General features: G+C 37.1%; 1 protein-coding gene across 4 annotated transcripts in view; it reads right to left on the bottom strand.

Moving 5' to 3' along the window:
• TP53BP2 (tumor protein p53 binding protein 2) overlaps nt 1–21,812 on the bottom strand; it is a 65,786-nt gene that overhangs the window by 29,601 nt on the left and 14,373 nt on the right. The window contains exons 2-3 of one of the 4 annotated variants that reach the window (XM_039341690.1): nt 19,361–19,534; nt 1,523–1,670 (exon numbers count right to left, since the gene is read on the bottom strand). In XM_039341690.1, coding sequence (XP_039197624.1) covers nt 1,523–1,670 — 148 coding nt within the window. In that variant the 5' untranslated portion in view covers nt 19,361–19,534. Of the gene's footprint in view, nt 1–1,522; nt 1,671–8,763; nt 8,891–8,957; nt 8,977–19,360; nt 19,535–21,812 lie in introns of those variants that run through there. The other 3 variants (XM_039341693.1, XM_039341692.1, XM_039341689.1) reach the window with 3 other exon arrangements.

Genomic DNA, 21,812 nt, shown 5'->3' on the forward strand with positions numbered 1-21,812 from the left:
CTGGGTCTTGGGTCTCCTCCTCTGCTTACTTCTTTCAAAGATTACTTTCCAAAAGGACAACATGTGACCTTCCACAGAGGCCACCTCATGCCATTCTGGAGGTGGGTGCCATTCATGTGATCTCTCAGAAGGGCACCCATTTCTAAATCGCATGTCACTGAGTTTTTAATAGGCCTTGAAATATTTGTTTTCCATGAATTGTCCAATCAATTTTTAAAGCTACCCAAATTAATGGCCATCATTACATTTTACAGTTATTTCTGATCCCTATTCCCAGCGTTTTGAAAGGTGGTGGGGAAAAAAAATATCCCTGTCTACTTTTTCCATGTCATACAGTAGATGGTTGAATCCTACCTTCCACCAGCTGGGTCTCTTTTTAAACTACAAACTCCCAAATAATCTAATCTTTTCTCATAAAATACATGCTAAAAACCATTCTGGTTGTTCTCTTGTGCAACTTTTCCAGGTCTATTATAGCTTTTTCAAATCTATGATCAAAACTGTACATAGTATTCTAGATGTGGAATTATAGATTTGCATAAAAACAAATGTTTACAATGTTTAATTTACTTTGAATCTTTTTCCATCCTTTATGAACCCATCCGTTGAGTACAGAAAACGTTAAGCCCATCAGTGCATATAGTATATGAAGTTAGAGGAATGTTGTTGTTTTTTTGTCCAAATAGATATTACTCTGCACTCATATAAATTGAGTTGTATTTTTTATTTGGTTTAGCATTCATCTTGATTAAAGGTGAGCTTTTCATACTCACATTTGCATTGCAGCACCCTAATAACCTTTATAGGACATGAGCTTTATGGGTAGAGAAGGAAGCTTGTTTCATAGGATGGAATGCTCTTCTTACGAAGGTTGATGCATGTTACATCCATTTTGCTATCTTAGAGATATTAGGGAAAAAAACCCTACCTATTCTGGTAATTTAAGACATGTAGCATTTATTTATTTCTAGAAAGGAAAAGTTCCCCAATATTATAGAACTTGAGGGTGATGTGCTATGTGTACAGTCAGGGCTTTTTTTGTCATAGAACGCCCAGGATGGAGTTCTGGCACTTTTTTTGGATAGAACCTTGTAGGGTAGGCAAGGCGGGTTATACGATGCATGTGAATTCCAGCACTTTTTTTTTTTTTACAAAAAAAGCACTGTGTACAGTAGTTTATCTAGCTGTTTGTGAATAAGGATAAATGCTGCCAATGGGAAACAGAAAAGAGTAGAGTACGCTTTATATTTGTATCAAAGATGCATAGAAAACCTTATCTGGAGAAGAATCTAGAACTGCCAGCTAAAATAGGATTTCAACTCAGATTGCTAATGGATCCAGAGTCCCATAATATCGAAACAGATTATTCACAACCAAGAAAGCAATTTTTCTAAAAGTGTCACAAATATTGAATAGTTTATGATCCTTTACATGATCCTGTAATTAACTATATTTAATTAAACTTGATTTCATAATAGAGATAATTCTATAAATGGCCACGCAAGTATCATGATATACATACCTGACCCACACCATACTTCAGCCAGGTGACATTCAGTCTCACCAGGCTCTTTGCATAAATCTACTACATCTTTGCAAGTAGTTTCTGGAGTGACTGGTACTTCTGTGAAGTGTTGTTCATTGTTAGTGAGGTACACTGTAAGAAACATCTGGAAGAGAACAGTTGTGTTCTATCAGTAACATTCATAACCTAAATTACAGGTTCTAATGTTTTGCTCATATATAAAATATTTCCCATTAAATATATATCTTGATGCACACTGATGATGTTGGAAAAACTATCAGTCACCTCATTTTACTAAATATTAATTCCTCTACCAAAGGTTTAGGAAAAAAATACAAATGTTATGTAAATACAGCTGCTTGATTTCACTCCTCTTACTGCCTTTTCAAGTCAGAGTACAAAACACAAATTCTGCATAGTAGTTTAAATTTAAATATATATTTCAGACTTTGAAATGTATATAAGGTATCCTTGTGGTATGCTGGCCAAGAATTTCAGAAGTTCTGCAATATATAAGGAATATGGATACTGGTTCTAGCCTACAAAAATTCAGATGACCATTAGATCGTCACCAAAGTGTTTGAAAGCAATATATGTCTCTTCTATCACCTTGTGTTCATTCAGTTTGATGCTGCCTATACCCAATAGCCCTGATCTACAGAGCACTAGGTTAGGGAAGACTACTCTAAGCAACAGATGCATTCACAGTTTATTCCATTAGAATTAAATAATTAAAAAAGAGAGAGGTAAAATGTTTCTTTTTAAACAAGCTACTATATTCTTGGTACTTAAACCTAAGAGTTTTTTAAATAATTATGGTGAGTTCTCCTTCACAGTAGCTTGTTAAACTATGGGGCATATTAAGTGAGTACCGTATCTATCCATCTTATAATCATCTTCTTATAAACATACATATAAACAGCATATCATGGGTTAGCTATAAAATTATGGATTTTTACAACTGCATCTCTCTATATATGGTAATAATAATCCAACTGTACATTAACTTATGCCAAGTCTTATATCTTCTACTTTATTAGATTTGGAACTGATCAATAATATTTAGGGTCTAGATGAACAGTAAGTTTTTACATTTGAAAACAGCTAATGAATATAAACTACAGCTTATTTTGATATTTTAAAAAATTAAGACCAGTTCTAGTCACAATGCTTAACTATTGACTTCAATATCAAAGATAGCACACATCAGTTGTTGGGAACATAAGACAGAGATGCTGTATTCATGTTCTATTAAGTATAAGCTTCAACATTATGAAACCACCATTTTATTAGGTTTGATCATATTTAGTTTGGTATTTATCTTCCTTACTTGAATCCACATTATTAAAAATCCACATTATTAAAAATGCTTGCCCTCAGATTGCCTAAGTAACTGCCTGTCCATGTGCCAATTACATCACTGGTGAATAGAGACCTCAGTAAAGAGGAGCCTCTAGGACTGGAATAAAGAGTATAATAGGAAAAACAAGTGGCCATAAGAAAGTACAAATTAAAATGGGAGACATCCACATTAAGGGTATGCATGTGAACTAAAAAGGTAACTTTTCATTCAAATTGAGGTCAACTCTTGCTGACCTCTTAGACATGTCCATGTGATTTTCCTGCCAGCAGTAAAATTAGTTTGCAAGCTCTTTTTTCTGGGATTTTATTTTCTAGTTTCATTGTTTACATTACAACTCTGATATTTGTTAGAGATCTCGTTACTTCTTTTTTTAAAAAATATTTTTATTGAATAACAAAAATTAAAAACATTGAACATGGTAAATCAGATTTGACATACATCACAGTTCATATTCACAATTAACTACTAATATAAGAAAAAAAACCTTTACAATAACATCACTCTAATCTCAATCTTAACTTATCTCATTACAATGACTACCATATTTTTCCCCCACCATCTATAAAATTTATCCCAAATTTGGTAAAAATCTGTTTCATCCTGATTTTTGAGTCTCTTAGTTACCTATCTAATTCTGCGCAGTGGATAATTTTATGAATTAAGATTTCCTCACTAGGTATAGCCGTAGCTTTCCAATTTTGAGCGAATACAATTCTTGCCACTGTAATTACATGAGTGAATAAATATATATCTTCTTTACTAACATTATTTTCAAGAATTCCTAACAACAATGTCTCAGGCTTATACTGGGTATTTTGCATGCTCATTTCTGTTACCCATTCCCAAACCATACGCCAATATCTCTGTGCTTCCTTACATAGCCACCAAACATGAAAATATGTGCCCTTTTCTTTTTTACATTTCCAACATAATGATGAGTATCCTTTGTACATTTTGGCTAATCTTGCTGGAGGGAGATGCCATCTGTAAATCATCTTATACGAATTTTCTTTGTATGATGACGCCAATGTAATTTTATTATTTCGCATCCACACCTGCTGCCATTGATCCAAATTGATGTTGTGTCCTAAATCTATCGCCCATGTCACCATTGTTTCTTTAACCTGTTCTTCAAATAACCTGTACACCAATAGGTGTTTATAAATATTCCTTATTTGTTTTTTTTTTCGGACCAAGCAAAATTTTATCTAGACCCGTATCTAGTCTATAAATACCCCATTCACGTTTATCTTTCAGATATCTTGCTTGGATCTGGAGATAGGACAAACGTTCGACGATGCCAGTGAAACCATCCACACCGCCACCCACTCTGACAGCTGGCTCCGCCCCCGAGATCTCGCTACTTCCATCTACTAACCAGGCCAACCCTGCTGAAGTTTCCAAATCAAGAAAAAAATCAGCCAAGTGTTAACATATGTTGAGACCAAATGTGCTATTCAATGCAAATACTGTATTGCCAGTTTCCCTGATGTGTTGTTTTGGTAGATTACTGCATTGTCCTACAGAAATGAATGTCCTTCTAAATTCTTAAATTCAAACTCTTTAATTGAAGCTCTTCAACTCTGGGCAATTTTTGTCTAAAACTTATTTAAAATATTTCCTAATCTCAGCACAACCATAACTTTAATCTAAAGTCAAATAATTACAAAGTAAGTTCTTCCTGCTTAATAAAAGTCCTGAAGAAAGGTCTTTTTTAAACCTGAAAAGAATGGATTCTAAATGTATTTCAAGAGGAAGTTGGTTCTAATTATTAGGATCTAGATGGGAGAAAATTCTGAAATGTGAGGTAGTTCAGTACTTCAAGGACCACTGCCCGATGGGCCACTGGTTTCAGAAGGTGAATCTATAGTCTGTGAGCAGTCTCTTTCTAGGCATTGTTCCTGGTTAATGCCTTCATTTACTGAGACCCTCCAAGAAAAGAAGTACTAGAAATTATTCCTGGAGCACCAACACAGAAAGATGAAAGCAAATTCTACCAACATGTTTTGTTGCCTTGTTGGCGCCTACACCATGACCATGAAGGAAGCTAAATGAAATTATTAATTTTCCCTCTTTATTTTGATGGACCACTGTCATCCAAGGGTCCTGTTAATATTCCTAACTTTCTTTTAGGGGGAAGCCGTCGGAGTGATCTTCTGCACAGTTACATGAGCAATTTGTATAACACTTTGCCAACAACATTTGGATTTGCCACAGTCTTGACTCTGAATGAACATTCTGTAGTGATAACCAGAGGAATATCTTATCCTGTGATCTGGGATTTTTCTGGCCTATGCACTCTGAGGAAGTGGACAGGTTGCTCTTTAGACCATCCTCTGTCACATGTATGTTAAGCCCCTGCCCATCCTGGTTGTTGCTGGAAATGGTGGAGGTGTGACCATGTGGATTCATGTCAATACCTTCATATGTAAAGTACAGCCTCCTGCTGTCTTAAAGGATGCCACATGCATCCCTTGCTGAAGAGACCATCTTGGATAACTTTTTCCTGTTCTCCAAGCTCTCATTTTTGGAAATGGAAAGCATGAGAAGGAAAAGCAAAATAGACCCACTTAACTCTGTTTGGTATAAGACGGGGCAGAGACAAAATCTGTCAACTTTCAAGATTCTATTATTATACTCTAGAACAATAAAGCACTATTCCTAGATCTTTGTATTGTGTTTCCTCACCAGGTTTCACCAAGCTATAATATTATAATTAATAATTATAATTTCAATAACATATAATTATAATAATTTAAATAATTATCATTTCAACTCATATGCTACCCAACTTGAAGGACTGACTTAGTAATACTGTTCCTAATATGTGGAATAGATCATAGCACTCTGTGTCATCACAAATAGCATATATACCGGTAGGTAAGCCCCAGGCTGAATTATAAGAGATTATGCCACAAGAAGAATGGAAACTGCACCTGCCAATATCTAGATGTCTCTCTATATAGGCATGCCCAGCCCATAAGCTGTGATGGCTTATGATTACAATCATTACCTACACAGGTAATATGTTATTTGGTGCTTCCCAGCAAAACTAATGACAACTGTAATCCATAACCTATCAAATGAAAATAATGGTTACCCACAGGGAAATCATCCACTATGCTCCTACTGTGGTGTCTATATTAATAACTGGTCATTTCTCTTCCTTTCAGCAGTAGATTTTAATAGTTTGTGTATTGTTAAAAGGGAGATGGTTCCACAAATCTTTAAAACTGTCCCAGGCCAGAAGTTCATAAACAGAAGGTCCTCAGCATCAAAAATCCCATTTTTTATTTAATATATACTATATTTATTTAATCAGATATTTAATCAGGGATCATCAAAATCAAATAATGTTATGAATGCCTTTGTTATCCTCTTTTTCCTCTGGATCATTATGTACCGCAGCATTTAGATTTAGTCTTCTATGCATCTTTGATTTTTTTACCAGTATAGGAAGATATTAATATCTGAAAAAGGTAGCTTGAACTACTATATTCAAGTATGTTATTAAGGTTCTCAGAGACTAGTCAGCGTGGAAACCAATGGTTAAGAGTGGCTGGAATAGAAACAAACACTAAAACTAGGCAACAGATATCCATACCCCAGCTCTAAAAAAAAGGCACCAGTGTTGTATTGCTAACATTGAGGCCCAAACAGAAGCTTATTGTAATATTCTGGAGCCAATTTAGGACATAATGAAAGACGCAATGGTTAATTTCTAGCAATATTATCAGTGTCCTTTAATATCTGCTCCAGTAATAGTAGTATCTGAAAAAATAGTAACCAATTTGATTAAGCCTGTTTGGTGAAAACATGTTGAGAGGAGATTAGTTCCATGAATCAGATACTTGTGAAAAAGAACCAGAGAATCTGAGAGATATTATCAAAGGAGAGGAAAATAAAATAAAATAAGACCAAGTCCTACTGAGTCTGGTAAGAAAGAAATATGGTAGATATGGGGCAGTGATGGCAAACCTTTTAGAGACCAAGTGCCCAAACTGCAACCCCAAACCCACTTATTTATTGCTAGGTGCCAGGTGGGCATGGCCCACTGGGTGGGCGTGGCTGTGGTGGTCATGGCAGACTGGGTGGGTGTGGCCAAGGTGGGCATAGTCACCTCGATTTTGCTCATGGAGAGGGATGCCTGTGGGGGCCGGGCAGGGTTGGGGGAAATCTAGGCGGTCTCTGAAGGTGGAGTGGTGGATAGGAGGTTCATCCTGCAGGGTGAGGCGAGGCACGGTGGGGGTGTCATTATCTCAGGGCAAGGCAAGGCAGGGGCCAGGGCAGCTGCTGCCTGACACCATCGGCCCCCCGCACACAGAGGCCATGGGCGCACTCTGGGGCTCCACAGCCCGCCACCAGCAATTCAGAGAAGTGCCCACAGAGAGGGTTCTGAGTGCCGCCTCTGGCACACGTGCCATAGGTTCACCACCACTGATATAGGGAATACTCCCAGGCAGTGCTGCTGTTGAGGAACTCTATAGCAGGGGTCTCAAACTCCTGGGCTGTGGCCTGCTAGAGGGCCATGGTCCACTGGGAACTGGACCAACAAAGTGGCGGGCAAATACACAAAACTTAATTTGATCATGCACAGGATTTAGGCTGCGCGTACAAAACCATTCCCTACCACCTCCCAAAACACCTAAGCTACCACCAATCTGTGGAACCAAAAATGTTGAAGACCTCTGCTTTATGGAATGAGTAAATTTCTACACTTTAAAAATGGAGGGAACACACAGAAATTAAAATGCTTCTTAGTTCTACAACATTCTTAGTGCTGTGCAAACATAGAACCTGCTCAAGATTCCAATTCAAAATAGATCTTTCAGTTACAAAAAATAGCTAACTCTGAAATGCAGTTACAATGACATCTCTTTCATCCTATATTTAAACTACCAGAGAAACTACTATTTAGAAAATGAAGCTTTTGGTTTTTTTGTTTTTTTTTTTAGAGTGGCACAGAATATTTAAAAAATACATTAAGAGGAGAAGATAATATAAAGAAAATATTTTCCAAAACATCTTTAATTAAGGCAGTAATTTCCATTTATCTATAAAAAAAAACCTGATCACTAAATATTTTTCCATTCTCTTCATAAGTTAAGGAAGCATTTTTTATCCTTCGCTCCCCCATATCAACATTTTTCCTATGCAAAAAGGATATCAAACCAGTGCTTTTCAGAAGTGCTATTAGGAACTAAATAAATAACTGGATGCTGTGACAACTGCTGAACTTGAAAGATGGAAGTGTCAATTCTGCCGTAGGTTAAAAATTAAGAATTTATTGTGATTCAAATTCTTGTATGTTTCATGCTATGTTATGGCTTATGAAACAAACTATCTTGGAAAGATGGTCAAATTTTATTATCAAATTCTATTTCAACATTACTCCCCCTCATGATTTACAGTACAGATTGTCATAATTTGAACTAATGCTATATAAAATATTGAAAAGTTTAAATGATATAGAATATCATTATTCTATATTTATATTTTATTAATATATTTATAAAGTATATGCAATATTTTGTAAGAGTTCCTAAAGATTACTCTACTCTACAAAGTCTGCTTCTCGCATAGCAAGGCATGTAAAAACAGAGTAAATATTGCACAAAACAACTCTATGTTCTACATTACCATCAACATTTTGTAGCTATTCTTCTTTATAGGATAACTATCAAGTGAGAAGCTACAAAAGGTTTCATTTATATTTTCTAACAAAAACAAAAAAATATTTTAAGTTAAATTGGGGAAAGCGATACAAGATCAATAAGTACGTTATTATACAGGATTATACAGTCATACATAAAACAGTCAAACTGTTTACAAAACAAGAAACCATTTAAATATTTCTCAATGTTGTTCAACTTACCTGATCCTGGAAAATACAGATATAACATCTTATAGGAACCACAAAGAACTTAATACCATAGATATTTTTGTCAGAAATATTTCTTTGTAAAATGTTTTTCTATATCTTTTAGTACTGCTTGTTAAAGTATTTTTGCAATGTTTGCAATTTGCTTAAAGATCAAAATATAGTACCCGATACTAAAACTAACCTACCAAAGAGAAAATGCATCTTCACATTCTGTAATATTGCACAGCTCTTTATTTCCCTGCATTAAAGTAAACCTTAAGAGAAAGACAAACTTAGTATTCTCTCTGTCAACATCTGATGGTCAACATACATTTTTGTTTGCTCAGTTACTACAAACAGTTGATGTTGATTTGGCATTCAGCCACAATTGTAAGAAAGGAAACTGTGATACAAATTAGGTGGAGCACCAGAGGAAATTCAGTATAATTGTTTAAATTATTCTGCTACTGAGTTCAGATGAGGGATTTTTTTCCCCTTTCTTCATTCCTTAAGTAAGCATAAAGCCCTTAACTCTTACCCTCTGCCATTCACAGTAATCTCCATGACCTACGTAATTTACACACAAATTGTAATTAAAGTTTTCTGCTATTCAAAAACAGAAGAAATATTTTTGATATTCCATAGATAATTAAGATTTATCAACATTCTGACTGTCATTATTTTATAACATAATCCTGTCTGTCATCTATAAAGAAGTATTACTAAATCAATAGAGTTCATTTCAAAGTACACATTTAGAATTGCACTTAAGATACTCATGTTGAGCCTTACTTCTAGAAAGTAAAAAAAAAAGTGTTAATTTATCAAAGCACAAATTATATTTATATTATCTTCCAAGCAATCGCCATTCAAAGTGAGATAACAAAACATTAACATTTATCACACTTCACAATCACAGCTTTCAAGTCAAAACAAAATTATCCTCAGATACCTTAAGGAATAGTTGTCAGATGTTCAAGCTTGTTTTTAAAAAAGGCTGAAGAACAAGGGCTTTTATATTCTAGATCAGATGTCTCCAACCTTTCCGGGCTCGAGAACCAGAGGGAAGGAGAGCAGCTTCAAAATTGAGGTGTGCACATGTGCTCGCACATGGGGCCACGTACACTGGCTCGGCACTAGCAGCCCCGTTCATGCATGCAGTATCCGCTGGCACTGTGTGCATGCATGAATGGCCACGCAAACCGCCCAGCTAGCAGCACATGCACAAATGGGCTGCAGACACCTGACAAGCGCTAGCATTTGTGTTTGTGCCTGCGCACATGCACAAATAGGGCCGCAGGCACTAGCGTGAATGGGGGGATGTGTGTTCACATGTGCTTCCACCAGCCAGTCATTTCTGCAGCCCACTGGCCAAGATCCCGCAACCCGGTTCTGGACCATAGGTTGGGGACCCCTGTTCTAGATAAATGAAAAAGCTAATGGATGCCAAAAATAAGTCAATATGTACTTTATTGATTATAGAAAGGTGTTCAATTGTGCCAATAATATAAGGCTATGTAGTAACTTTAGTAAAATGAGAATGCCAGAATTTCACTGTCCTCATGCAAAATGAGAAAGCCATGGCCCCACAGAATACGGTAAAACAGGAAGCATCCGGGTCAGCAAAGTGAGGCAAGGCTATACCCTCTCTCTTATTTATTCAAACTATATGCAGAATATATATTGAGGAAAGCTGGACTGGAAGAAGATGAGCATAGCTTTAAAACTAGAAGAAGAAACAGCAATAATCTGCATTGTTCTGGGAATACTACTCTGATGTAGCTGAAAATGAAAATTATTTTTAAGCATGAGAAATAAAAGTCAAGGAGCACAATGAGGGAAAAAAGCACAAGACTACAATTTAGTATAAAGAATGACAATAGGAATAGTAACCAACTCTAGAACTGACAATGAAAACACTGAAGTGATAACTAATTTTTGCCTTTCAGGACAATCAACAATAAAGGAACCAGCAGTCAAGAAATACACTTGGTAAGGGAACAGTGAAGTCTTGAAACAGATATTGAGATACGTATAAAGGTCAGAATTGTGCAAGCAATGATTTTCGCTGTGATAATCTATGGAACTGAAAGCTGGACTTTAAAAAGCAGAATAGGAAGAATACTGGCACTTTTAAACTTTGCTGTCAGAGATGACTCTTGAGAATACCATGAAGAGCCAAGAAAAAAAAATGAACACAGAACAAACTGATCCAGACTTCTCACTTGAGGCACAAATTCAAACTAACATATTTTATGCATTATGCAAAGACCCAGTCCCTTCAGAAGTCCCTAACGCTGGAAAAGGTAGAAGGAAATAAAAGGGGCAACAAAGCAGATGAACTTAATTACAGCTGCAGTGAGAGCACCACTGGGAGACCTCAAGGGCCATAGTAGTAACTGAACATCTTGAAGGAAGTCTATCTATATCAGTGGTTCTCAACCTTTTTATAGCCGTGGCCCCAGTCGTAAGTCGAGGACTACCTGTATTTCCCTGCCCGGGAGCCCCGCGCATGCGTGGTGCTGCCCCCTGTGCCGGCCGAGGCGCAGCTGGCAAGGGGCGGCGGCAGGCAGGCCCAGGTGCTCCCGGGTGGCCGCGGCGACGGTGCAGGGCGACCACCGGCTGGGCCACCAGCTGGCCCAGCCCAAGGTAGGTAAGGCACCCACCAGGCCCCATGCGCGCCAGCAACCCTCCCTGCGCCCACCGGCCTCCCACCTCCGACCCCCGGCCCTCTTTTTCTTACTTTTTAGTTGCTCAGCAGGGAGGGAAGCTTTCCAGACTGTTCGCCTTGCAGCACCGTTTGCAGACTGGGGCTTTTGGCGGGCTCAGCAGGGCAGAGATAGCCTGGACAATTCCTATTGGCTTTTGAAAGCCAATAGAATTAGACTCTGTTCAAGAGAGTCTATTCTATTGGCTTTCGAAAGCCAATAGGATAAGAGGGAGTAGCACAGCTAAGGAAAAGGGGGGGGAAATGGCGGAAAAATGGCGGACCACGTTGTTTGGCGACCCCCGTGAAATGGTCGTTTGATCCCAAATGGGGTCGCAACCCACAGGTTGAGAACCGCTGATCTATATAGTAACAGAAATAGCATTTAGAGATATGTACTGCCCCATAGTGCCGTAAAGAAGGGTTCCCCAACCTTGGCCACTTTATGACTTGTGGACTTCAACTCCCAGAATTCCTCAGCCAGCATGGCTGGTTGAGGATCTGGGAGTTGAAGTCCACAAGTCATAAAGTGGCCAACGTTGGGGAACCCTTCTTTACGGCATTCCCTGAGCGGAAGAATGGAAGGCTGAATCTACTTTGAGCTCTATCAGGATTGAACTCCAGGTTAGGGGCAAAGTCGGCCTGCAATACTGCACCTACCCATTGCACCACCAGGGCTCCTCTATATAGTCATTAATGGTTAACATAAACTTGATGGCACATAATTAATCTGCCAAAGACTAAGATGAACATGATTTTAGAAAGTGAGCAACTTTTAGCATTAAGCAAGAGTACTTTATATGAATAGGATTTGCTGTTGCTACTCTCCTCCACCAACTATGCCTCAAATTCGTCTGGTTGAGTGGGGTGGGAGGGGAAAAAATAAATTCCACCGACAGAACAAAAGTACTGAATAAAACCAAGAGTCACTGTGATCAAATGTGAAGGTGATTAATAATTATTATTAACAGTAAATTATTCCTCTGCTCTTGATTAATTATAAATAATTTATTAACATGTCTCACGCTCCAGATCAAAGTTTGGAACAGCATTAATAGCAACTTTTTGAAGGTTCTTAAAATACGTAATTTCCAAGTACAGCCTTATACAACAATTACAGGTTTTAAGAGCAAAAAATTGTCATAAAGATGCCATGTCACATTTTCTGGTATAATCATATTGCCTTCTTCAGAAGTTCCATATAAGGTAATTGAATTTTTTTTGCAAAAAATCTTAATGAGTGGCATGAAAATTGTGTAAGTTTACCATCCCTGGAAAGAGCCATTCTAAATCTCAACCCAAATGGCAATATAATTACATTACTGTCCTGCCACTGACCATAACCACAAATTTTAAAAGGTGAAAACAGCCAATATAAATTACACAAACCTACAAATGAAGATGTGCACATATCCCAAACACCTCTATATATTGTTTGCGGAAAACCATCAATCAACTTGACCTTCATCCTAATATTGACTAATGATCTATTTGAAACATCCAGAATGTCATCTTTCAATGAAAAGGAGACAGCAAATGTATGACATCTTAGAACAGATGTGCATATAACCTCCCTCAAAAGATTCAACAGTAGATCTCTAAATAGCATATGCTGAGCACATACACTGGAATTTGATTCTGCCACACACAGTAAATGCCATAGAGTGAAATACTTATCTTTAGATCTATTTTTTGGAGACAAAAAAAACTAAGTAAGGTCAGGTTCCCTGGGAAGCAGTCTAAAGCCAGAGAGCTTCCAATCCAGTCTTTCATTTCCAGAGGCATCCAATACTCCATCTTATAGAAGGGTCATATTTACCTTCTGAAAAATCCAATCTATACTTCTGACCACTGAATAATATACAAGATTGAACAAGAACAATGTACTTTCAATAAAAACATGGATAATAAGATATTTTTGACTGGTAAACGTATTGCAATTTAATTCTTTAAACAGTTGTCTGATTTTATTTAAATGAATGTTACATAAAAATTAAAATTATCAGTAGAATGTATATTATATAATTTACATCACATTTCAAACTTAATATACCAGAACTAAAACTATAGTTCAGATGACTAGCTTCATATCTGATATGTGGTTAAAAACACAGTCAGCATTTAAAAAAAATCAATACTGCTTTCAAACAGAATAAGGTCAAATAAGCAAAATTTTGCAATAAATATAAACTTCTGAGGAGTCATCAATATGGTGAAGAAGACAAAAGTCACTCTACTATACTGGCTGTTGCAGCGCCTCCAGGGCCACGTGATCAAAATGAGGGCACTTAGTAGCTCACTTGCACTTAGCATCACAGGGGTACTTCAACTCTCCACACTGCTTATCTCTCCCCCATCTATTGCCCTTTTAGCTGCCCTGCACTCCACTGTCCCTGCTGCCCTTCCAGAGCTTCACAAGGCAAGCAGGGCAAGCAGAGCCCATGATCTGCAGAGACAACAGAAAGCAGGGCTGCCAAAAAGATAGCGATGGGGAGGAGACAGGAGGGTGTGGAGGAGCGGAAGAGGAGGTAGTCCCTTACTTTCACTGGGGTTTGGATTTAGGAGGGACCAAACCAGGAATAGCTTGGATCGGAATGGGTCCTCCCCATAACCAGCAAAAGAAGGTAGACCTAACAATAATAGCTATAGGGAATGTTCATGTTCAAGATCAATGACTAAGTGCACAGACTGCAATAAGCCAAAATATCATTTGTTATTCTTGATAAAGTCAACAAGCATTAGCAAAGCATGAGCTTGATTGAAAAATATTTTTGTTGGAGTAATAGTGCTTTAGATATATAGCATTAGAAATGTGCTTTTCCGTGTTCAAGGAGATATAATTCTGTGATTATACCTATCCTAGGATGCCCAGTACTATACATTCAAGATTCCTGTTGGTTCAGGCCTAAGTCAATTTAGTCCACCACCCTGCAACCCACAGCAATCATTTTCCAGCATTACTATTCTAAATATTTTCAGCTTTCTTATTCACCAAACAGGTTTTTCAAAACAGGAAGCCACAGTTTAAGATACACAGATTTATTTACTTCTTAATATTAATGGAAGCATTCTTTTATGGGAAACGAAAAAAAACTAACCGCTCTCAAGCCTGTTTGCTCTCAAGCCTGTTAAGTATAAATGCAGGAATAATTCTTATGTTCAACACCTGTATTCAAAAAATTAAAAAACATGAAAACTCAAAATTTCAGCCTGTTAAAGCTGTCTCAAAATAACAATAAAAGTAACACTTAACCTCTGCACCTATGCTGCAAAAAAGAACAGTAATCTAAATTTAGATGCTAATTATTTACTTAGTTACCAGCCTTGCAAATTTAAAGCTTTAAGACAACACTGCAATAATATGCATCTACTTATACACTAGAGTATATTCAAGATATCACAATGATATGGAGTAGCTCCTAATTAACATTTGTTTCTTTAAAGTTTTTTTTCAGAATTGCTTTTTTGTTCACAGATGCTTGACAATAAATGGATGAAAAAAATAATAAAATAATTTCATAATAAAAATGAATTTAAGGTTGGGATCCTATATCTACTGAACCAGGCAGAATCGTTACTCCAAAGTTCACTTCCCCTAAATCAATGGTGTCCGAAATGGTGTAGGGTTTCCTGCCTGAGCAGGGGGTTGGACTAGCTGACCTCCAAGGTCCCTTCCAACTTTACTACTATTACTAATGTCAAATCATACCACAGAATTACAGAAGACATTATCAAATCCAATTTCTTCCACAGTACAAGAATTTAAAGCTAAAGCATTTTCTAAACATTGCTGCATAGCCTCTGTGTTAACAACACATTCAGTCAACAGTAAGCTACTACCTCACTGGGAAATTGTTCTCATTATCACATTCAAAGGCCATTTGTGGGCCTTAGAAAGAGAGCCTATTCTGTTGTGGCACCCAACCCAATATAATCTCAAACTGGTCAAACTGGCCCTAAACTACTGGCTTTTTGTAAACAAATGGCTTTGCCACTGAGCTTGGGGATCCAGGTGTGCAGTACAGCCTGTGCAGTGCCTTTGTGAAATGTTGTTGATTGCTTTTATAGCTTGGCTGCCAATTGTATGATTTTTAATATTTTATATAATACTTTTATATTGTACACTTTTGTGTTAAATCTAAGCTATCCAGAGCCATATATTTGAGATGGGTGGCTATATCAATTGAATAAATAAATATCCATTATCAACATACCCCATTTCTACAGTTTAACTAATTTATGTTAATTGGTTTGATTACATGCCTTCAAATAGGTGTCAACTCTTAAGTGACTAGGGCAGTGATGGCGAACCTTTTAGAGACCGAGTGCCCAAAAACTGCCCCCGCCTCTGCTCCATCCCCCTGCCCCACCCCCGCTCTACCCCCCATCCCCCGCCCCACCTGCCCACAGGACCACTCACCACCTCCAGGGCCCACCGCAGATTGCCCAGGCAGCCCAGCAACGCTATGGAGGCCACACCCTTTGCCCACACCCAGCAGCATCAACTGCATGATGGGGTGTGAGGGTAGAGTCTTGTCTACGCTGCATGGCTGCCATGTCCTTGGCTGTGCTGCTCCGTGTGAGCCACACTCGGGGGCGACTCTCCTTCAGGGGAGCTGCTGGAGAGGAGGGGGTCACAGGGGAGGCAAGGCTGGGGCAACGGCACATGTGCCCACAGAGAGGGCTCCGAGTGCCGCCTCTGGCACCCGTGCCATAGGTTCGCCACCACTGGACTAGGATGATCTGTTCTTAATCTGCTCTATCAAGTCTCCCATGAGGGCTGCTACTGTTATTAATTCCATCCACCTTGCTACTTATCATCCCAATCTTAATATTTTCTTCCCATCTTTTCCACTATTATGGTTTCTCTAGAGAACTGGGTCTTTGTATAACATATTCAAATGTGACAATTTGAGCCTGGTCATTTGCATCTCAAGTGATAATTCTGGATTTACTGTATACGTTCTATAATCTGTTTCTTTTCTTAGTTCATGATATTCTCAAGAGTCTTTTCCAACACTGAAATTCAAAGTGTCATTAGTCTTTTTTTTTAACTGGTTCTTTATACTCCAACTTTCACTTTTATAGTGTCAAAAGAAAAACTACTGCCTGCCCAACTGGAAATAAATTATGCATTCTGCTTTTCACAATTGCTTGATGGAATACATATCTTCTTGGTTGGAGAAGAATAAAACCTGTAACACTTGAGTAATCCTATTTTCTCTTTATAACTGTTACTGTTTTGTTGCCTTCACTGAACACATAACATATTGATTCTTCTCTTTTTGCTGTAAATGTATCTAAATAAGTATGGTTCTTAGCAGCATCTCTCAACAATAAAAGCTCATTTTGAACTTTTGTCTCAACAATAAAAGCTCATTTTGAACTTTTGCTTTCCAGACACTATCTCAACTAATTTCAAACTAATTTACATTTGTTGATTTAGCTTTCTTTCTACTTCTACATATAATTTTTTTTATTTTTGGCATTTCAATGAGGATTTTTTTGTGCAGCTACATTGGCTTCTATTGCTGCTTTATATTCCTTTTCCTTCTTGAAATTGTAAATAATTCCTTTTATTAAGAATTTCCATACATCCTGAAGGGGTTTTTTTCCATCAGCTTCATTTTTCATGGAATATTGCTCATCATTGCCTATTTTTAAAATCCAATTTTGTGAAGTCCAGATAAAAGCTTGATTATATCCAGTTCTCTAAAATAGGGCTTTTCAACCAGTGGTACGGGTACCACCTGTGGTACATTGGCACCTGGCAGGTGGTACGCGACCATCCTAGGAAAGTGGTAGCGGGGAGGGGGATGAGCTGAACTGGTGGCAACACTGCACAAGCCTGAATGAGAGATGGCTGGAGCTGCAGGGCTGTCAGGGCTCAGCGGAAGCGCTAGGATCAGTGCCGCTTTCCAGCTGATCGACGCTTCTTCGGGACTGTCAGGGCTCAATGGAAGCTCCAGGATCAGTGCCAGGCTCCAGCTGGAGCATTCAGCTGGAATGTTGCAGCATCTCCAGGGTCTTGTGATTTACATCCAGATGATTGGCAACTGATTCATATTTATGATGGTCACAGTATCCCAGGGTCATTTGAAGTGACCAAAACCTGTTGCAACCACCCAGCAGATGGGAGGGAATAAAAACCAAACACCCACCCCACCCCCGCTGCCAATCCTCAACAGAAATGTTCACAACAATGAAAACCTCGGACAGGAGGAAGAGCGCCGCCAGGTGGGCAGCCAGGTGTCTTGCTTGGCTGTGGCTTGGGGGGCACTTTTTTCAGTGCCATTGTAACTTCGAACAGTCACTAAACGAACTGTTGTAAGTCAAGGACTACGTGTACTTTATCACTTTTTTTTAGTCATCAAGTTTTTGACACCTTGCTAGGCAACTGGTGGTACTCGGATGTTGCCATATCCTAAAAGTGGTACAATGGGTGAAAAGGCTGAAAAGCCCTGCTCTAAAATACCAATAAATACATTTATTTCATATAAAATTGCAACAATCCATACCACCGTGATACATCCCCTCTAATATAAACAACACCCTGTCAAGATCTGCTCTGATATCTTCCTTGTGGCCACGGCAAACAATACAACTTGTTTTGTTACATCATGTTCATCTATATCAGTCAGCAGGAAGTACACTTTTTTCTTCTAAACTAGACTAATTCAGTTGGATTAACAAAGTAGATTGAAACCACAAAAAGTGTCCACCAGAGCTGCGTAATAGTTCCCTTCCTTCTCATTTTGCTATAAACAGCATTGTAGTAGAGGTTAATAATCCTTCCCTTTATATTCTGTCAACCGGAAGTAGAAAGGTGACATTTCTGACAGTATTTGCCACTCATTCTAGGAATGAGTACTTACAGGTAAAAAAACAAAATGATAGTATTTGCTAAAAGATCTTAAAGACTAGATGGACACTAGATGATGAGATAGAACTAACAAGTATTTGGGTAAGCAGTTTATCATGAAAAAAAATATGGCATCAGCAAGAATAATGGCTATGAGATTAGTACAGCCTACACTCAAAATCTTCCAGGGCAAAACAATCTCACCATTAACATATAGAACCCCAATTTAAATTATCAGTAAACTAGAAGAATTAGAAGAGGTTCAGAATAAATTCATGAGATCATTTTTAGCCTCTTCCTCATGTACATCAGCAACAATGTTGAGGTTAGTAATAGGCCTTCCACCAATTAATATAAGGATAAAGAAAGCAAAAATCTTATCTTACAGAAAATTGTAAGTCATGCTCAACACTGCCTTCAACAATGCGTTCGTGAACAATTTAACATTAATTTATTGGTTAATTTGTGTCTAAAACATTCTTATAATTTTCTCTACACCAGAAACTGTTAAACAACAAATTATCATACCCTATTGAGGTACTATTCATTTTTTAAAGATTTTAGACAGGATAAAGAGTAGGTATGCAAGCTTAAAGCTGGTCAAGTAGTATCAATCTTTTAAAGTTTATTTACTTGCCTCTCTAAGCAGGTTTTTTTTTTACATTTTAAATAGTAAGGTGTAATACATGACACCCCTTGCAATTATCAATTCCACAAATCTCAGTTTAGAATAAATCCAACAGAAAAAAATGAATTTTAGAACAAGTTACTTAAACAAGGTTGGCAACTGTACTGAAAATATATTAACTGGGTCCTACAACCTTTTTTATGGATAGTCAAGAGATGGTTTAATTTATTTTTTTTATTTCTTTAAATTACTTCCAATAGTTGCCATACAAAACACTGCTTTAGACTACACTTAATTTAAATAATAATTTTTGTGCATCTCTGAGAGAGAATACAGTTCAAGAAGCATAAACCAAACATTCTCTATGGTACAGATAATTCTTTGGACAGTAGCCATTTTCAACACAACTTACTTCCAAACAGATGCATTTAGAGCAGATCTGCCAGAACTTTTATCACCAACACATCACAATCTACAAACTGCAGTAATAGGCATGGCTTCCATTCAGCAGCAGAATATGTATACAATACTGCTTTTTCCTGAGGGTCCCATTTTCAGAGAGCACATGAGACTGCAGTACCAAAGCCTACAATGGGACAGAGATATTGTCAAAACAAGGATAAAAGCAACAGTAAGGAAAAGATTAACAGAAGTTACCTTGATCCAGCTTTGGCAGTTATACCCTCCAACTGAAAACATAAATATTAGCAATACTGAAGAGAGTCCTCCAAATTTCCAGGCACTTTTTCATGAGATACAAATTGCAGAAGGGAATTAGAAAGTCCAGTTCTGTAGAGAATCAAGTGTCCTATTTAATGTTCAAGATATTCATCATCCATTGTCTAACATGGTGGCAGTACCTAAGAAGTCTTGACATATTAAATAAACTAAACAATCATCAGTATGATTAGTACAATGAGAACTACCAAAAAATCTCCAGTGAATAATTAATAGTGAATAATGGAAATTTTTCATAATATTTGAGAAAAATGTTAGCTTTGGCAATCTTGAAATGTCTTGACAATAAACCTTCTAATATTTCTAGCACAGGTTTCAAAAACCTGGGGCAATCTAGAAGTTTTTAGTTCCAATTCTCATAAACCTAAGCCAAGATAACTAAAGATCATGGATTAGGCAATCAAAAAGAACTGAAGGACATTACATTGGCTACCCCTGATTTAAATTATAGACACTCTACACTGCATATTGGAAGTTACCTCCAATAATCTGATCCATAAGTGGAATGGCATCTGCTAGCAAAATGGATCCCTGCTACCCTTTGCAAAACTTCACACAACTCCAAATTCCATCTAGAGATTTGAGAGAGACTTGCTAGCATAACATCATCACGCATAGCCCACAACTTGATTATATTTCAGTTATAAAACACCAAGTTATATTTGTGTAAACTTATCCAAGAGTTATGACGTTAAAGAATAAACATACAAAATTTAGTTGCTGAAATAGTCACATCATATCTGGAAATGAATTGTCTGTTTACATAATTTTTCCTTTTATAATTACATACTTTGGTATGTTATCAGAAGTTAAAATCTACTGTATTTCTGCTGGCAAGACAAAAATATTTAGAGGTAGAGAGACTAGATTTTTTAATGTGTTTTAGCCCATCAATGGTATTATACTACATTAATGCACATACGAAACAGTGAGAATTTTTGATCATTCCATCTGCTAGTATTATCTTCATAGGCTATATTACACTATGCCCTACTATACGATATACCATATGTTTGTTGGAGCAGGATTGTAGGACTTGTTTGGTTTCTACTACTAGACAATACTTGTTTAACCTTTCTCTGTTTGCTTTTGTTTCAATGGAGTTAAAAATCACTTAAGTTTGAAAATGCCTCCTTAACATCATTAATCAGAAAATATTTCCACACAAGCACTTTAAATGTCAGTTCTATATATTTCTATTTAACTAAATATTTGACTGCCTGTTTGATCCTCCATGTAAGAATTCCTATTTTTTAAATTGTATAGATTTCCATAAGTTTGTCACAGAAAAACATCTTTTGTATTTAGAAGACAATGTCACAGAATGTCTGACTTATCCAGAGAGATTTAGGATCAAATAATTCCTAAGCTATAAAGGCAATAAGTGACCTTGGACTAACCATTATCTGGTGAAAAAAATAGTCCCAATAGAAAATTGTTCCAATAGCCGAAGGTCATTGTGAAGAAATGCACATACACAGAGAGAGAGAGAGAGTACACACACAAACATACACACACTGCATAAGAGTCCCTTGGAGGATAGCATATAAATAAATAATTACAAAATTGATTATCTAGTAATTAATAGTTTGGCAACCCGTTTTTATTAACAGTTTTATAGCAATTGCCCCAACCAATTACAAAAATATACTCTGGAAATGTAAGACTATTATAAAATTTCTTTAAAAATTAAAATATAATTTGTCCAAATATATTACCTCTAATCTTAATTAAGACTAAATTAGTTAAGAATTATATTCTTACTTTCTTTACCAGTTAGCAGACCAATGTTCTACTATAACAATCTGAAAAGTTCAAGATATAACAATAATGCTATAAACGTATCCTTCTTGAAATGTATTTTTTTACTATCTGACAACAATTATGCAATTAGATGCCAAAGCTAATAAAATACCAGCAAAAGTGTTAATTTAACCAGTATGCAAAGCATTAACAAGTGTAAAAAGTATGACAGAATAGTATTAGAACATACATTGGTCGAGAGACAACCCATGGAAAATAAATTGTGGAATACTCTCGACAAAACAAATCTCACCAATTAGATACCTAGACTGGGGGGCGTGGGTGGTTTCATGATCAGATCAATTTCTTACTTTTTCAAAATA

This window comes from Crotalus tigris, unplaced genomic scaffold, assembly GCF_016545835.1.
Source record: "Crotalus tigris isolate CLP2741 ecotype Arizona unplaced genomic scaffold, ASM1654583v1 scf7180000017771.5222438, whole genome shotgun sequence".
Lineage (NCBI taxonomy): Eukaryota > Metazoa > Chordata > Lepidosauria > Squamata > Viperidae > Crotalus > Crotalus tigris.